The 13609-nt window shown below is 54.1% G+C and overlaps 5 protein-coding genes across 5 annotated transcripts; 2 read left to right on the top strand and 3 right to left on the bottom strand.

Annotated features, from left to right (window-relative positions):
• Nucleotides 1-199: 199 nt before the first annotated feature.
• HER10_EVM0000632 (pre-mRNA-splicing factor SYF1) lies at nt 200-4114 on the bottom strand. Its single transcript, XM_035470405.1, has 3 exons — nt 3844-4114; nt 3597-3767; nt 200-3533 (listed from the first exon to the last, which is right to left on the bottom strand). Exons 1-3 carry the CDS (start codon nt 3898-3900, stop codon nt 1293-1295), a joined length of 2469 nt encoding a protein of 822 aa, XP_035331160.1. The 5' UTR covers nt 3901-4114; the 3' UTR covers nt 200-1292.
• HER10_EVM0003358 (uncharacterized protein) lies at nt 612-1025 on the top strand (the record flags this gene model as incomplete). Its single annotated transcript, XM_035473038.1, has 3 exons — nt 612-618; nt 675-800; nt 871-1025. 3 exons carry the CDS (start codon nt 612-614, stop codon nt 1023-1025), a joined length of 288 nt encoding a protein of 95 aa, XP_035331347.1.
• Nucleotides 4115-4599: 485 nt separating the features above from the next.
• Nucleotides 4600-5825, top strand: HER10_EVM0005421 (V-type proton ATPase subunit D; the record flags this gene model as incomplete). The annotated part of the gene is made up of 9 exons (XM_035475040.1): nt 4600-4614; nt 4687-4799; nt 4863-4873; nt 4939-5264; nt 5318-5366; nt 5420-5429; nt 5482-5522; nt 5571-5626; nt 5679-5825. 9 exons carry the CDS (start codon nt 4600-4602, stop codon nt 5823-5825), a joined length of 768 nt encoding a protein of 255 aa, XP_035331473.1.
• A 190-nt stretch (nt 5826-6015) lies between these two features.
• Nucleotides 6016-6898, bottom strand: HER10_EVM0006984 (RNA recognition domain-containing protein; the record flags this gene model as incomplete). The annotated part of the gene is made up of 3 exons (XM_035476552.1): nt 6016-6416; nt 6503-6816; nt 6873-6898. The coding sequence occupies 3 exons, from the start codon at nt 6896-6898 to the stop codon at nt 6016-6018; spliced, it is 741 nt and encodes a 246-aa protein (XP_035331565.1).
• An 857-nt stretch (nt 6899-7755) lies between these two features.
• HER10_EVM0009872 (Sec7 domain-containing protein) lies at nt 7756-13445 on the bottom strand. The gene is made up of 8 exons (XM_035479344.1): nt 12675-13445; nt 10025-12597; nt 9686-9972; nt 9292-9634; nt 8848-9236; nt 8689-8795; nt 8252-8634; nt 7756-8195 (listed from the first exon to the last, which is right to left on the bottom strand). The coding sequence occupies exons 1-8, from the start codon at nt 13117-13119 to the stop codon at nt 7980-7982; spliced, it is 4743 nt and encodes a 1580-aa protein (XP_035331746.1). The 5' UTR covers nt 13120-13445; the 3' UTR covers nt 7756-7979.
• Nucleotides 13446-13609: the final 164 nt, after the last annotated feature.

The raw sequence follows: 13609 nt of genomic DNA, 5'->3' as shown, positions 1-13609 counted from the left end.
CCTTAGCACGTATATGATCGACAGGTTCATTAAGCCAAAGCGCCTTCGCTTCTTGAGTAGGATAAAGTGAACTCACACCTCCCTCAATGAACAAATTGGAGGCCTGGGGATCAAAAGTGCGCAACTGGCAGGTGACCACCCTGAATGAGTTCTGGGCTGAACCTACCTTACTTTGACCTCCATGTGCTCTCTTCGTACACCCCCCATCGTACAGTACATGCATCGCCTCCGCCTTCGTTGACATCAACGCCCGCCAGCTTCATTAGCTAGCTACCTTACCTCTGCTCCTCCCTCACCATGCCCTCCAATGCCATCAGTAGCACCCACCCTCCACGACTCGTCCATGCTACCCAACCGCAGGCTGCCGTTAAGAAGGCAATCGCGAGGCCTGGGCCTTCATAAACTCACGTCTTTCCCCCTCTCAAGTCTCCCTTCCCACTCCTTTGCTCAACTTCTCCACTTGCCCACCTAACCAGCGACACCACGATACCCTCAAACGGCGTTTCTATCAGCCACCACCCTACACAACTCATCTTCTGAACTCTTAGTAAGACCTGCCACTGAGCAAACCTATACTCATACCATCCAGTATATCCACCATCACCATCACCATGTCAAGTAGGCGTCCCCGTCTATGTGCAGCGCATGTGAATCTTGCTTACACGGACTATCAGACGAACAAGATGGAACCCAGAGCATCCCGACCGAGGTCGGTAGCTCGCCAGTCGCACTCGACGGAGAGCCTGCCGTTGCACTCTCATCCTCGCCCATAGATCGCAGAGCCAGCACCGACGAATGGGGTGAGCCCTAGAAGTGCCCTTTGAAGCCTGCGAGTCCTTTGAGTGCTGACTGATGTGCTTCATCTACTAGACGCATCTAAGGTGCCCCCGAGCCGCTTCCAAAAGCGCAAGGGTTCCATCTACGCCACACCGGGTTCCCGTGATGGCCACGTCGACCGCAACTACGCCTCGGGGTTCCATGAGAAGCACACCGAGAAGGGCTATACCAAGACGCCCGCGAAATAGTCACTGGTACAGTGATGTTCTGAGCAGGCGCACGGCGTGTTATGAGAAACGCCCCCCACGCTCGCGGCATGGAGCAGTACGCCTAGCCAGACCACCACATGTGAGGCTGTGCAATAAACCAGCCAGACAAGGGGAGGGAGAACAGTGAAGAATGAACTGATTTGAATGGGGAGACCGGGACTGGAAAAGTATTGTAGGGGTCCTGCTGTCTGTATGCTATTACCTAAAACTAGCCAACCACCGCCAGGCCGGAGAAATTGATATATGTTACTCGTCAAGGTCGTCAATGTCGATAGCGTCCGGATTTGCTGGCGCTGGCGGCGCTTCCAATGTGCTGTTCATCTTGGTAGCGTCGCTGGCAGCCACGAATCCGGCTGGTGCTCTTGCTTGTCGTTCAAGTGCCGCCATGGCATCGTCCACCTCGGCGTCGCCCGAGTCCTCCGGTCTCCGCTGACTACGCGCAAGCGCTTGCGACGCGATGAAGTTGACGTCCGTGTTGTACTGCGCCTGCACACTCCGCTTGATACGGAGCATTTCCTTGAACGTATCCTCGTTGCCATGCTGCACCTCGAATGACTCCCACTTGGTCCAAAAGGCTGGACTGGTGCGTGGATCACAGAACTGTGACGCGTGACCGTAAATGGCTCTCGCCCGATCGATCTCGCCAAGGCGCTTCTCCATATCGGCAAACTTTAGGCACATATCCCGTGCTTCGTTGTCGGGTAGAGTGGAAACCGCCTTTTCGTAGATTGGCCTTGTCGATGGCAGGCCAAAGTTGGACGCCGACTTGGTGATGTAGAAGTTGAACATGTCTGCCCGATCCTCATCCGCCACTGCACGCGTCGCGCGTTCGTAGATGCGCATAGCGTGCCTCGCGAGGCCCCGCTCCTCCTCCAAGTTGCCGTACATGAGGTAGATGACCTTGGCGAATTTGGGTGGGCAGTCTTCAATGGCCTGTTCGAAGAGGTCGCGCAGACGCTCAATACCGATCTTGCGATCCACGGCCTTTGTGAGGTAGAGATTCCATAGCTCAAAGGCAACGGGATAGCTGAAGAGGTCCAGGCCACGTTCGTAAATCTTGAACGACTCTTCGTAGTACTGGTGCTCTTCCAGCAGATTCGCGTAGTTGACCACTGTCTGCGGTGTTGCGATTCGCAGCTCAAAAATGCGCTCGTAGACCTTCCGTGTGTCCTCCACAGAGCTGACACTCTCCACGAGGTCCACGTAGAAACTCCACAGCTTCCAGCTCTTGTGCACACGCTGCTGCGGCGATAGGGTCTCGTCAAAGTAGTCGACTGTGGATCTCTTCGGCGCCTGGACAGCCTTGGCCATGATCCGTACGGCATCGTCAAAGTTCTCGTTCCTCAACTCCATCTCAGCCCACTCAATCCACATATCAGCCAATTCGGCAACGGACTTGAATGGGACTTTGACGGCTTTCTCCATGATGATGCGCGCATTGCGTATGTCACCACCACGCTCGTAGAATTTGGCGTAATTGGCCCAAAGCTGATGGAAGGCCCCGACGGCCTTTTTCGGTTGTATCGTGGCGATGGCGGCTGTGTATGTCTGAACGACTTCGAGATGATTGTCTCCCCAGAGAGCCACTCTCTTCTCCCACTCAGACACGTTGTTGGGGTTCTGGCGCAGTACTACGTCGTTGAGAAGGAACGGCCGTCTGTCCATGAGTTGCTCGAACCGCATCATCCGTATGTCGAGTTCGAAATCTGCCTCCTCGTCCACGATACCGTTGTCGGCACGCTCCGAGGCTACCTCCATCAGGGCTCCAATGATGGACTCTTCGAACTCGGTGTACGAATCGAAAACCAGCGTGAAGTCTCTGACCGTCATGACCGTGGTAATGGCTTCCTCGAGCACATCTCTGGCGCGCTCGAAGCTGCCTCGTCGGATCCAGTAAGTCGCTAGGCCGCACCAGAGTTTTCCTCGTTGATCGGCGAACCGGACAATGCCGCTTCTGACGATCCTGTCAACATCAATACCCGTTTCGTGGCCGGTTTCGATCTCCGCCGCGTGCTCGACCATCAAGTCCACCATTTCGCTCCACAGTTCATAGTGCCCTTTCCCTTGCTTGCTAGTGAAGCGCGGGTTGTTGAGAATGTCCATGTACTTCTTGATGGCTTCAGTGTAGAAGCCGACCTGCACAAGGAGCTCGATGAAGTCTTCGGCGTCCTCGGGGTGTATTTGCATGTAGCGGCGCCACACCTTGACGGCGCTGATACCTGCGGCAGAGTTGATGAACGGCTTGTAGAGGGCCCAGATCCGATTGTGCTGGGTAAGCGGTAAGGCGCGAAGGGCTCGATCGAAAGTGCGTCGGGTGGTCGTGACCAGCGGCTGCTGAAGCAAGAACTTCAGATACAGCTCCCAGATGCGAGGCATTTTGTTCAACAGAATGAGCGCGCGCTCAAACAAGGCATTGACTTTTCGGTACTCGGCGGGGAAAATGGCAGCATTTAGCTTCGAAACGTGCTTGGTGCGAAAGGTAAGATACTATCCGTACAGTTAGCAATCGGCGGCGGCGGTCCGCGGGCTGGCGTGCTCCTCGCGACTTACCATCTTCCATAGCTTGTAAGACCGGGGGAGTTGGAGACAGGCTCGTTCGAGCACGAAAGTGCGTTCGTGTACGGTTCCATGTTGAGACTTGAACTGAATATAGGCAAGCCACGGCTTGATGCTTCCAGGGTTTCGCAGGATATCCTGTTCGTTTACGGAGTCCTCGTCGCTCTATCGGATACTGTTAGCTTCTATCTCCAGTGTTGACAAGACGAAGAGGGCAAGTAGGAGGATGGGCGGCGCATACAACGAGGTGCAGTTCCGGCCGCCTCTGAGAGCCGTTGAGAAGCGTGGAAGCAGGCATCTTGGTTCAGGCCGTTTGCCCAAAGGCCATGAGTAACCAAGAGACTGACAGCTTGAGCGCAGCGAGCGCCTTTTCGCCGTGTGCAGGTCGCGTTGGGGACGAATTCGCAACTTCCGGGGGCGCGATTTCAAAAGATGATCATGGCGCGAACTAGGCGACAGATCGTTCCTTTACGACGCAGTCTGGCAAGGTCGACCAACCAAGGTACTTTTTCTTGCATGCGCCACGTCCTGTATTTTTGTGTTGGCGCTCGGCTATTGGGATAAGTCAGGCGGCAGTGCCAGCCACCGATACAAGGATATCGCAATGGAAGCGCAGCGCCGCTTTAGCGCCCGTGAGACTCTCACGCGCGGATAAAGACAGCCCACTCTCGAGCATTATCAGTGGACTGCTAATCGCCAGCGATCCACCTACCTTACACCAGGTACCCGACTCCATCTCTGGGGGGAGCCGCTTGAGGTAGGTACTTCCACCTTAGCGTCCTATCGCTGAGCCGGCTCTGAGCACTGACGCAACAGCAGCCAAAGGCCGCCTGACAACATCTCCAGCTCCTCCTTGTCGACTCTATCGTCGACGACCGTCTTGCGCCCAACTGCCTCCGCCCCTCACTGCCCTGCGGATCGCCTTGAATCTCCCCTCCGATCTCCTTTCGATTCCAAGTCAAACCTATACCATCGCCCGTTCCGATCAGCCAACACCATGTCGGGTGCTCCTGTAGGCCGAAGCTCTCCTATATAATTCAGAGTCGATCACGGAGCTTTCTAATATGTCGATGCATCTGTGCAGGACCGAGAAGCGGTGTTCCCCACGCGCCAGTCGCTGGGGATTATGAAGGCCAAGCTCAAGGGCGCCGAAACTGGTCACAGTCTGTTGAAGAGAAAGAGCGAGGCCTTGACCAAGTATGTGTGCAATGAACTGTATCTTGCAGCGGACTTCATTGACTGACTTGTTCCGTGATACAGGCGATTCCGAGGTTGGCAGTGTCGCTTCCAGTCCGAGACGAACGTACGCTGACCGATGTGACCGCGCCCTGAACAGAGATTACAAGACGCATCGACGAGGCGAAGAGAAAGATGGGACGCGTTATGCAGATTGCTTCCTTCTCCTTGGCCGAGGTCACTTACGCCGTGGGTGGTGATATCGGATACCAGATCCAGGAGTCGGCTCGTTCAGCTCGCTTCCGTGTGCGTACCAAGCAGGAGAACGTTTCTGGTGTCTTGCTCCCGGCATTCGAGAGCTACGTAACTGAAGGAAACAACGATTTCGGCCTCACGGGCTTGGGCAAGGGTGGCCAGCAGGTCCAGCGTTGTCGCGAGACATATGCCCGGGCTGTTGAAGCTCTGGTCGAGCTTGCCAGCCTACAGGTACGCCGCCGTGCGTCTCCAGTGGACACTGCAGAAGCGCTAACAGTGCCAAGACCGCTTTCGTTATCTTGGATGAGGTTATCAAGGTCGTCAATCGACGTGGTATGTATTCGAACAAACGTTGAACTTCTTAGCGATTGACTAACTTTTTGCAGTAAACGCCATGTAAGATGCCTGCGAGATCATCTTGGCGATCCACCACTGACCATTTCACCAGCGAGCACGTTATTATTCCCAGGACAGAAAACACCATCAAGTGTATGTTGCATACTTTACTTCGGAAAACCTATCTAACTTTGACTACAGACATTAACTCGGAGTTGGACGAACTTGACAGAGAGGAGTTCTACAGACTCAAAAAAGTACGTGGAGAGCCATTAGATCTGGATGGCAATTTCTCACAGTGTAATGCAGGTTGCCGGAAAGAAACAGAGAGACACTGCTGCCGCAGACGCCGAGATCAAGGCCAAAAAGGCGGCAAGGGCAGCAGAAGAGAAGGGGGATACGTCAGGTCCCGGCGACCTTCTCGCTACGGAGGAAGACAACGACGTTATTTTCTAGGCAGTCCTTGGGGCACGGGTTGAGAGGTGGCGATCAAGCATGCGTGTGTGGTGTTGTTAGACTAAGGTAGCTTTCATTGGGTACGCACTCGTTGTAAACATTAGTACCCTTTCGGAACACATTTATTACCTCCCTAAATGCAAACAGAATTGAGGCTGATGCCTTCATCCCCATCAGCCGTCTTACTCTCTTACTGGCGTTGGTATGTGACCTTGATCGTGTGCGTGTCTCCCAGCACCATGCCCGCCGTGTTCTCCTTCGCCGTAATGGCACCCTGCTCACCCTCGTACTCTACAAAGGCGATACCACGGCGTCCAGGCACCAATCTGACCTCACGGAAACCCTCGAAACGGCCAAAGATACTGGTAACAGCCTCGATGTCGTAGTCGTCGGGCAAGTTCTGCACGAAGAGAATCTTGTTCGGGGGCAGATATTCGTCGGGAATAACGGCTGTGGTGGAGGGATTTGTGGACTTGAGACCAGTTCCACGAGCAGCCTTGGCAGGACGGGCATCTGCTGCCGCCGCACCGCCAGGGCCAGGCCTCTTGAGACGTTTCTGCTCCTCGGCAGCTTCGAACACATTCTTCTTGTCTGTCGGTGATGAGAGGACAGGGTCAGCAAGCCGTTCTGGTTCAAAGTAGCGAGAAAAGGCAGTGTGAAGGGCGAAATGGAAATACCCTTTTCAGCCAAGCGGCGACGCTTGTGAAGCTCAAATTCGTCGTCGTTGCCTACCGACTTGACGGTCGCGTCGCTCCTCGTCCGGGCCAGGGCCAGCTGCATAGGCTTCTCGAATAGCTCGAATCCCTGAACCTCCTCGATGGCCTTGCGCGCAGCCTCGGCATCGTCAAAGACGACAAAAGCCTGGCCCTTTGCCTTGAGATTCGTCTTGGCAACAATGTCGATCACATTGCCGTAATCGGAGAATATTTGAAGCAGCGCATCCTTCAGCTGGTCAACTTTGGCGCGCTCCTCGAGGTTTCGCACGTATACCCTGTGGCACAAAAGGTCAGCCAACGGCCCGACGTGTCGAAGTGCAATGACACGTACGTGGCGATAGGAAGACCGGAAGCCATGTCTACGGTTGTGTAGGCGAGCTCCAAACAAAAGTGAATGGGAAGAAGAGGAAAGTGGAAATGTTGAACTCGAGTGACAGACTGAGATTGGCTTGTGCACAGTGTTGCGCTAAGTTCTAGTAGCCTAAGGCGCGTTCCTTGGGCACGGGCTATCTATGTGTACCCTTACGGCCTGCGCAGTGACGCGCGCAACCTCCCGCTTTCAACTCCAACTTCAACATCAAGCTATCCATAGCTTCACTGCATTCTTGTTGCACAATCATTGAGCAATCTCTGCTAGTGTTTCACGAAAACGATACTACGTAGTAAGTAGACTATTGAGCGGCCCCTTGGAAGATGCGTGGTGTCGTTCTAGACTAGATGATATTACTCTGGCTCTGTTGGACCCCTCACGGCCTTCTTTGCTGGACTGTAATCTTGCTGGGTCGGGATTATAGACACATTCTGCTTTGAAACTGCCACATACGACCATACCCATTGGAAAACTCGGGATCCCGTCCGCTCTCCCATAGATAAGCCAATGAGGGCCGGATTAGTAGTTGGGTCGGTGACGACCAGCGAATACCTGGTGTTGTATGTTTTTGATTTTTGACAATCCCTTTCTTTCTCTTCAGATTTGCTCGTTCTCAAGGAAAGGGTCAGTCTTGGCCTCCATTGAGCTGTCAAAAAATGTTATTGGGTGTTGAGACCTTTGTCCTCGCGGTGTTTCAGCGTCCCCGAGCCTTGAACCGTTGTGCTCATAACGTGAACGCTTGTGGAAGGGATAAAGAATGGCTCTCTATTATATGCAGGATCTTGGTGATACACTGCACTTGGGCACGGTTACATATGTATAATGTAGTCCAAGTGCATTTTGACTTCCCCTTACTTTCACGTAAAGCACTTTTCGATAACACCCTGCGGGTAGATATCAGGGTGACATCCTTGACATCCTACTGCATGCATCAAATGCCGATGTGGCCCAGTATCTTGACCATCATGAATACCTAACCCATGCTGCCCCCAGTTGCCATATATGTACACGTAAACAGTCATCTCATCTAACGGCAATCACACCCAGGCGCCTTACGATGAACTACCTCTAGGCAGTCGTACCAGCCGCTGGCGCCGGCACTTCTCCGCTACTTGGTTCTTCCAAGGCCAGGTCACTCTTCAGCTCTGGAAGGAAACGGTCGATCCGTTTCCAAGTCTCATTCCATAGCTTTTCTTTCGAAGCGTCTTGTCTGGGAGACACCAAGAAGCCGCTGCTTGCCATGAAGAGCACCACGTTTTTGAGGTTCTCCCGAACCGCCTCCTCCTACGTACTGTTAGCAATCTCTTCTGTAAGGTCCAGGACTCTCCACATAAACGTACCAGGCTATCGCCTTGACCGCTATTCATCAACCGATCCATGATGTCAATAATCTTGACCCACAGATCCAGCATCCCGTCCCACTCTGAAAGGAGCACGAGATATTGAAGGAACACTTTGCACAGCAGTGACGCAGCTTGAACACGCATCTCGCTCATGCCGTCACGGTCCGATGAAAAGACTTCAGGCTTAAGGAGTTTGTGAATGAGAGGAAACAGGACCTCGCCAAAGATGGCGGTCCACTCCTTGTGGTCACTGTCAGTGAGCTCAGGGGAGAGTAGAGATCGCTGTAGCGACGTGAATGCCTGGAGGCGAACATCGCGGCATGGGTTTGTGCATTGCGTTGTTAGTGCTTGGAAGATAGGCAGCCAGTAGGCGGACCATGCTGTAACATTGCGTTAGTCGTTATTGCTCATCTCACAGCGGTGAAGAGCATTACCTTCGTTGCTCTCAAGATGGGACTGCTTCATCAAGAAAGGTATACGCGCTGTCATATTGTGAATGCTGTTGACCGCCTTGGTACCTCGTGAGATTGCTTCATTGATACTGCTGGCCGTTAGTAACTTGCAATGTGGTATAGGCATCGGGAATCACTCACGTCGTCTTGTCGTGCGTCCCCTCTCGGGCCTTACGCTGCTGGGCATCTAGCTTGCGTTCTGCAAGGACAATCCGACCCGCCCCGGACGCGAAGTCGCCGAAGAGAGAGATGGCCGCCTCGTAGTTATCGGCAATGATAGCAGGCGGTGTACCTCCGCAACCTAACTCGAGAATGTCAAACACGAGAGGTGCAGAATCTGGACGTCCGGTAAGTGCTCGCATGATTGCCCAGAAGTCCGGGGAAGTCATGATCTCGTTGCGTAGTGGGCTGGGTTCGTCGATGCACAGTCTTAAGCCCTGGAGCACCATCGTCGAAGTTCTCGCCAGTGCTTCCTTGGGGAAGCTCGAGATTGTGTGCAACAGTACCGGGACATTGATGTAATCATGAGCCTGTAAACCAGTCAATGAGAAAACAAACGTTGTCAGGGGGTAAGAGCATGCATACATAGCTGACTCGGAGTAGCTTGAGAAGATAAAAGGTTGCCCTCGAGACAACAATGTAGTGGTACCGTCCAGCATCTCGCAGCACGGCCTGCAGTGCTTCGATGACCCTCTTTGCTACAAGTTGGACAGTGTCCTGGTCACGAAGAGCCAGGACTGTGCTGAATTCAAGGATGTAGGCCATGGCAGGGTCGTACACAGCTCCTGGTTGCACGGGCTTTTGGCCGTTCATCGTTGCTGCGGGTACATTGTCCGACTTGACTACGATCACCGTTGGGTTGTTATCTTCAGGTAGTGCGTTGAGGAGGGAGTCAATCAGCGGCTCTAGGTCTTGAGGGGAGAGTTTTCTACGCGGCTCTGATTAGTAGCTGTACCTGGTCAGGAGCACACAGACTTACGAGATGTTGGCAAAGACGTTGCCCATATGACATGAGTTGACACAGTCGACGGTGCAGAGGGTACTTTCCAGTTCCTCGTCCGAGGGTTCTGGTGGATCGTCTGCTGCGTAGCTGGAAATGTAGCTAGTAAAGGCAGAAAAGAAGCCAGTATCGACAGTCTTTGCAGCACGATCGATCACCTGAGAGGGTGTGTGCAGCGGAATCGGACCAATGTCCAGAACTGGTGAATCCGCAAAGAAGGGAGGGACCAGTGAGTTGACGAAGAGATTGAGCCATATGCGGGTGATCTAGGTTTCGTTAGTTTCTCCGCCATGATGACCCAGGAGGATGTTGACCTACATGTTTCCAACCATCCTGGATTAATTCCTCGCTGCCAGTGACAACCCGGAACAGTACCAGAGTCGCCAGTTGCGCCCTGAAGTCTCTTCCAAGTTTCACTGCCAGCTCGCTGACCATGACACTGCTTTCGCCAGCTTGGACCTCCGTATTCAAATTGGTGTTGAAGGGTATGTCAGTAGCCAAGGTTGTCATGTGGCTCAGTGCGTAGATGATCTGATCGAGAGCCTCCGTGTTTTTGTACTTGGCCGCAATTCGGGCGCATTCGTCAAAGCCAGTGACGATTCTCGCAAAGACTGCATCGTCCGTAGCCGACATGAATACGTAAGAAAGGGTGGACACGATAGGCCGCCACGTTGAAGCGAACATGTCGGCATCATAGATGTTCGTCTCGCACAGAACCAGCGGACGCACCGATTCCGACTTGACGAGCAACTCACGCCAAGCATAGTCAAACGCATGCTTGTTGTCATGCTCATCAGGCAGGATGATCTCGTTGGTTCTAATGTTGTCGAAAATATCCTGAAGGTACTCTGGCGCAAAGTTTTGGCCGTCATTGACGCCCCGCAAGTTTCGTGCAAAATCATCCACGGTCATACGCTTTTGACTCTTGAGGTTGGGGTTGTGCTGATCCGTGTTGAGCATGATGATGGCATAGGTCAGGACGTAGACCGCATCCGCGTTGGCGACCTCGGTCGGTTTCGCCTTCAAGCAGTACTTGTCTGCGAAACAGACAACGATTCTCTCAATCAATGCCGACTCGCCAGGCAATCTGAATGTCTCCAATAGTCCTCTGAGCGCCTCATCCACTCTTTTATCTGAAAAGTCAAAGTGGCTCATGAACGCCTCCAGTACGGCCTCGTTTCCCTTCTTGGAGAGATACTCGCCGAGAACCTTTTTGGACACGCGCGATGTTCCCTTGAGGAACTTGGCGACTGCGACTGGGTCCTTGAGGTCGGAGATGATTCCTTGGGCCTCGAGATAGGCAAGGCCGCCCTTGGGGTTCTCGTTGAACTTGCTGGTGCCCTTGATAATGATCTTCTTCTTCCGTCTTAGTTCCCGTAGCTCCGTAGCGTCGGGATAGTCATCGACAACCGGGGCCTCGTCCAACCTTTCGGCGATGAACTGAATGTATCTGAGCAGTGCATCCAAGCAAAGCGGTGGCACGCTCGTCGTGCTCCAAGTTGCAGAGTCCGGCAAAGCATTTCTCGAGAGAAGGCCAATCATGTCTTCGCACAGGTCCGCCCGATCAGCATCGCAGTCGTAATTGACAAAGAGTTCAGCCATGAACGTTGGCATCCTTGACAGTACACCAATGTTCTCAACCATGGCCTGTCGTGCGTCTGGCTTCCTGGCACCACCCTCTAGACCGAGTTTTTGCCGATCCTTTACCGGGACTGGCGTCGAGCGGCCGCTGCTTGTCTGTGATGGGGGTGGCTTGACAAGCTTGGGGGATTGCGGTATCCCGGCGTACAGTGACGGGTCAATGCCTGGTTCTCGCGGTATTTCTACCGACGGGTGAAGGCACGCAACGAGATACGAAAGGAAGAGCTCCTGCTGCAGCTTCAAGACACCTCGGCAGGTGGCTAGTAACGTGCCGGCCACGATCAACGACTCTTGCAGGATGGCCATGTTGTCCGACCTAACAAGCTGAAAGAGATAGCAGCAGAGCCTGTCCTCGGCTATCCCAGCCAAAGCAGGGTGCCGCGCAATAGAGGGACCAGAAACCTCGAGGGCAACGTGAATAATGCGCAATGCCATGACTCTCATAGTGTCGGTATGCTGCCGGTCGTTGGGGTCCAAGAAGTTGACCAAAACCCGGAAGAGTTCCCGTACAGAAGGCAGCGAGTAGGGCCGGAGATCCAAAGAATCGGAACTCTCCGCGCCATCTGCATCACCGTCGGCCTCCACATCGCCGCCAGCGCCAGCGTCGGCTTTGCTGTCACCCGACTCTGAGCCTCCCCGAGATCGTGGATTCGGGTCCAAGGGAGTCGAGCTTGAGGTGGACAGGCGCGCATCCGGTTCAGGGCTTGTCACCTGCAAGCCTGGCGCAGTAGTCGCGGCTGGGTCCATTTTGACGCTGTCCATGTCCGCGCTTGTTTGCTTGTCGAGAGCGTCGGACTCGTCTCCGGCCTCAACCTCGAGGTGTTTGACGTCCTCAAAGATGATCTGGCACATGCGAACCATGGACGCCTCGGCTGTTCGTCGGAGGACGGGCGAAAATCGTGGTTGCGAGCAAATTGCTAGCCCCCTGCCCATCATGTCGCAAACACTTTCGTCACTCAAAATGTCGCCTCCCGGCCCCGACATCATGTCCTCCATTAGGTGGAGAATCATTAGGAGAACAACCTCCACCTGTCCTGAGTCGCTTCCGTCGAATTGACATCGAGTGACAGCTGCCGATAGGGACTGCATGGCAAGGGCGAATCGTGGTGATGCAGGGCTTATAAATCCGTATGCCAAGAACTTGCGCAGAGCTCCCAGGGTGAGGATGGTTATGGGCGCGGCCGTGCCTTTCGTTTGGATTATCTGAAGGAACGGATTCAAGAGAAACAGAGCGTCGAATGAGTGTATGTCTGGGGCGCAACGTTGTTAGCAAGGCTAGCTCAGCATAGCAGAGGCCAGTGCCGCAAAGAGCGAGTTTGAATCCTACCTCTAACGCTGGCCAATTCATGACGGAGCTTCCCAAAACCGGCCATCAAGGGGTTGTCCTGTATGCTGCGACCCTTCTTTCCACGTAGGCCCCATCTGTTGGCGGAGGCCACGTCCTGACCGCCATCGATCCCGAGTCCAGTGCCTGGTGTCTTGGATGCACCCCTCGGTGAAGGACTCGGGGGCCCCAGGTGAATCGGGTTTGGGCTTCCACCCAAGATGGCCGAAACGGAAGAATGAGGTGATCGCGCATGTTTTTGAATCGCAGAAGTGATCGATATGCACTCGGACATGACCAAAGATACGGGGTCCACAGCGACAGAGACAGGTCGGCTTCGATACTGCATCCTCGGCGCGATCATGGCTCGACGAATGTCCGCGCTAGAGCGCGTGCCAACGGCAGAGGCCGTCTCGGTTTGCAGCAAGTCATCTGCATCTCGACTCATGGTATGAAGGTGAACGCGGTGGTTCGAGTGCGCGCGCGCGAGGATCGGTCTTGGAGGGCTCTCGGTATGATGGTGTTGGGTGGCGGCGTTGAGGCTAGAGAGGAACGACGAAGCACGGGCTGGATATCCGTGGATGACAGCAAAATACTTTGGCAATGTGTGGCGGGTGCCTTGTGCAATCGCCGAGGAGGGGTCCAAGGACAGATATCCGTCGAGCCGTTGGAGGTTAGCTCGGGTTCGTATGGTGCGGATCGAGAACGTTGAGATTTAGGTGTTTTGTCCAAGACGGAGACAGCTGTCGCCAAAAAGGGTTCCTGGGCGAGGAATTGACCAGGTTGCAGATGGAGCTCCAAGTCTTACCGTGTACCTACGGAGCAAGGCCTCTACATGGCGCCCGGTGTTAGTGATCACTAAGTAGCGAGTACCCACGGTAAAGCAGCCAGATAAGGTGCAATGCCCCAGAGTGGGGATTCCGCTGTAAGTGTAAGGT

The sequence above is a fragment of the Colletotrichum scovillei genome (assembly GCF_011075155.1).
Source record: "Colletotrichum scovillei strain TJNH1 chromosome Unknown Contig00007, whole genome shotgun sequence".
Classification (NCBI taxonomy): Eukaryota; Fungi; Ascomycota; class Sordariomycetes; order Glomerellales; family Glomerellaceae; genus Colletotrichum; species Colletotrichum scovillei.
This window is presented reverse-complemented; position numbering and strand designations above follow the sequence as displayed.

Excerpts from the sequence above, each read along its gene's own strand:
- HER10_EVM0009872 (XM_035479344.1), bottom strand. The coding sequence starts at position 13,119 with ATGAGTCGAGATGCAGATGACTTGCTGCAAACCGAGACGGCCTCTGCC. Across the intron at positions 9,237-9,291 it reads AGCTACTCCGAGTCAGCTAT|GCTCATGATTACATCAATGT; the intron begins GTATGCATGCTC and ends ACTGGTTTACAG. Across the intron at positions 8,796-8,847 it reads GGGACGCACGACAAGACGAC|TATCAATGAAGCAATCTCAC; the intron begins GTGAGTGATTCC and ends AACGGCCAGCAG.
- HER10_EVM0000632 (XM_035470405.1), bottom strand. The coding sequence starts at position 3,900 with ATGCCTGCTTCCACGCTTCTCAACGGCTCTCAGAGGCGGCCGGAACTG. Across the intron at positions 3,768-3,843 it reads GGCCGGAACTGCACCTCGTT|AGCGACGAGGACTCCGTAAA; the intron begins GTATGCGCCGCC and ends AGTATCCGATAG. Across the intron at positions 3,534-3,596 it reads CTTACAAGCTATGGAAGATG|TATCTTACCTTTCGCACCAA; the intron begins GTAAGTCGCGAG and ends CTGTACGGATAG.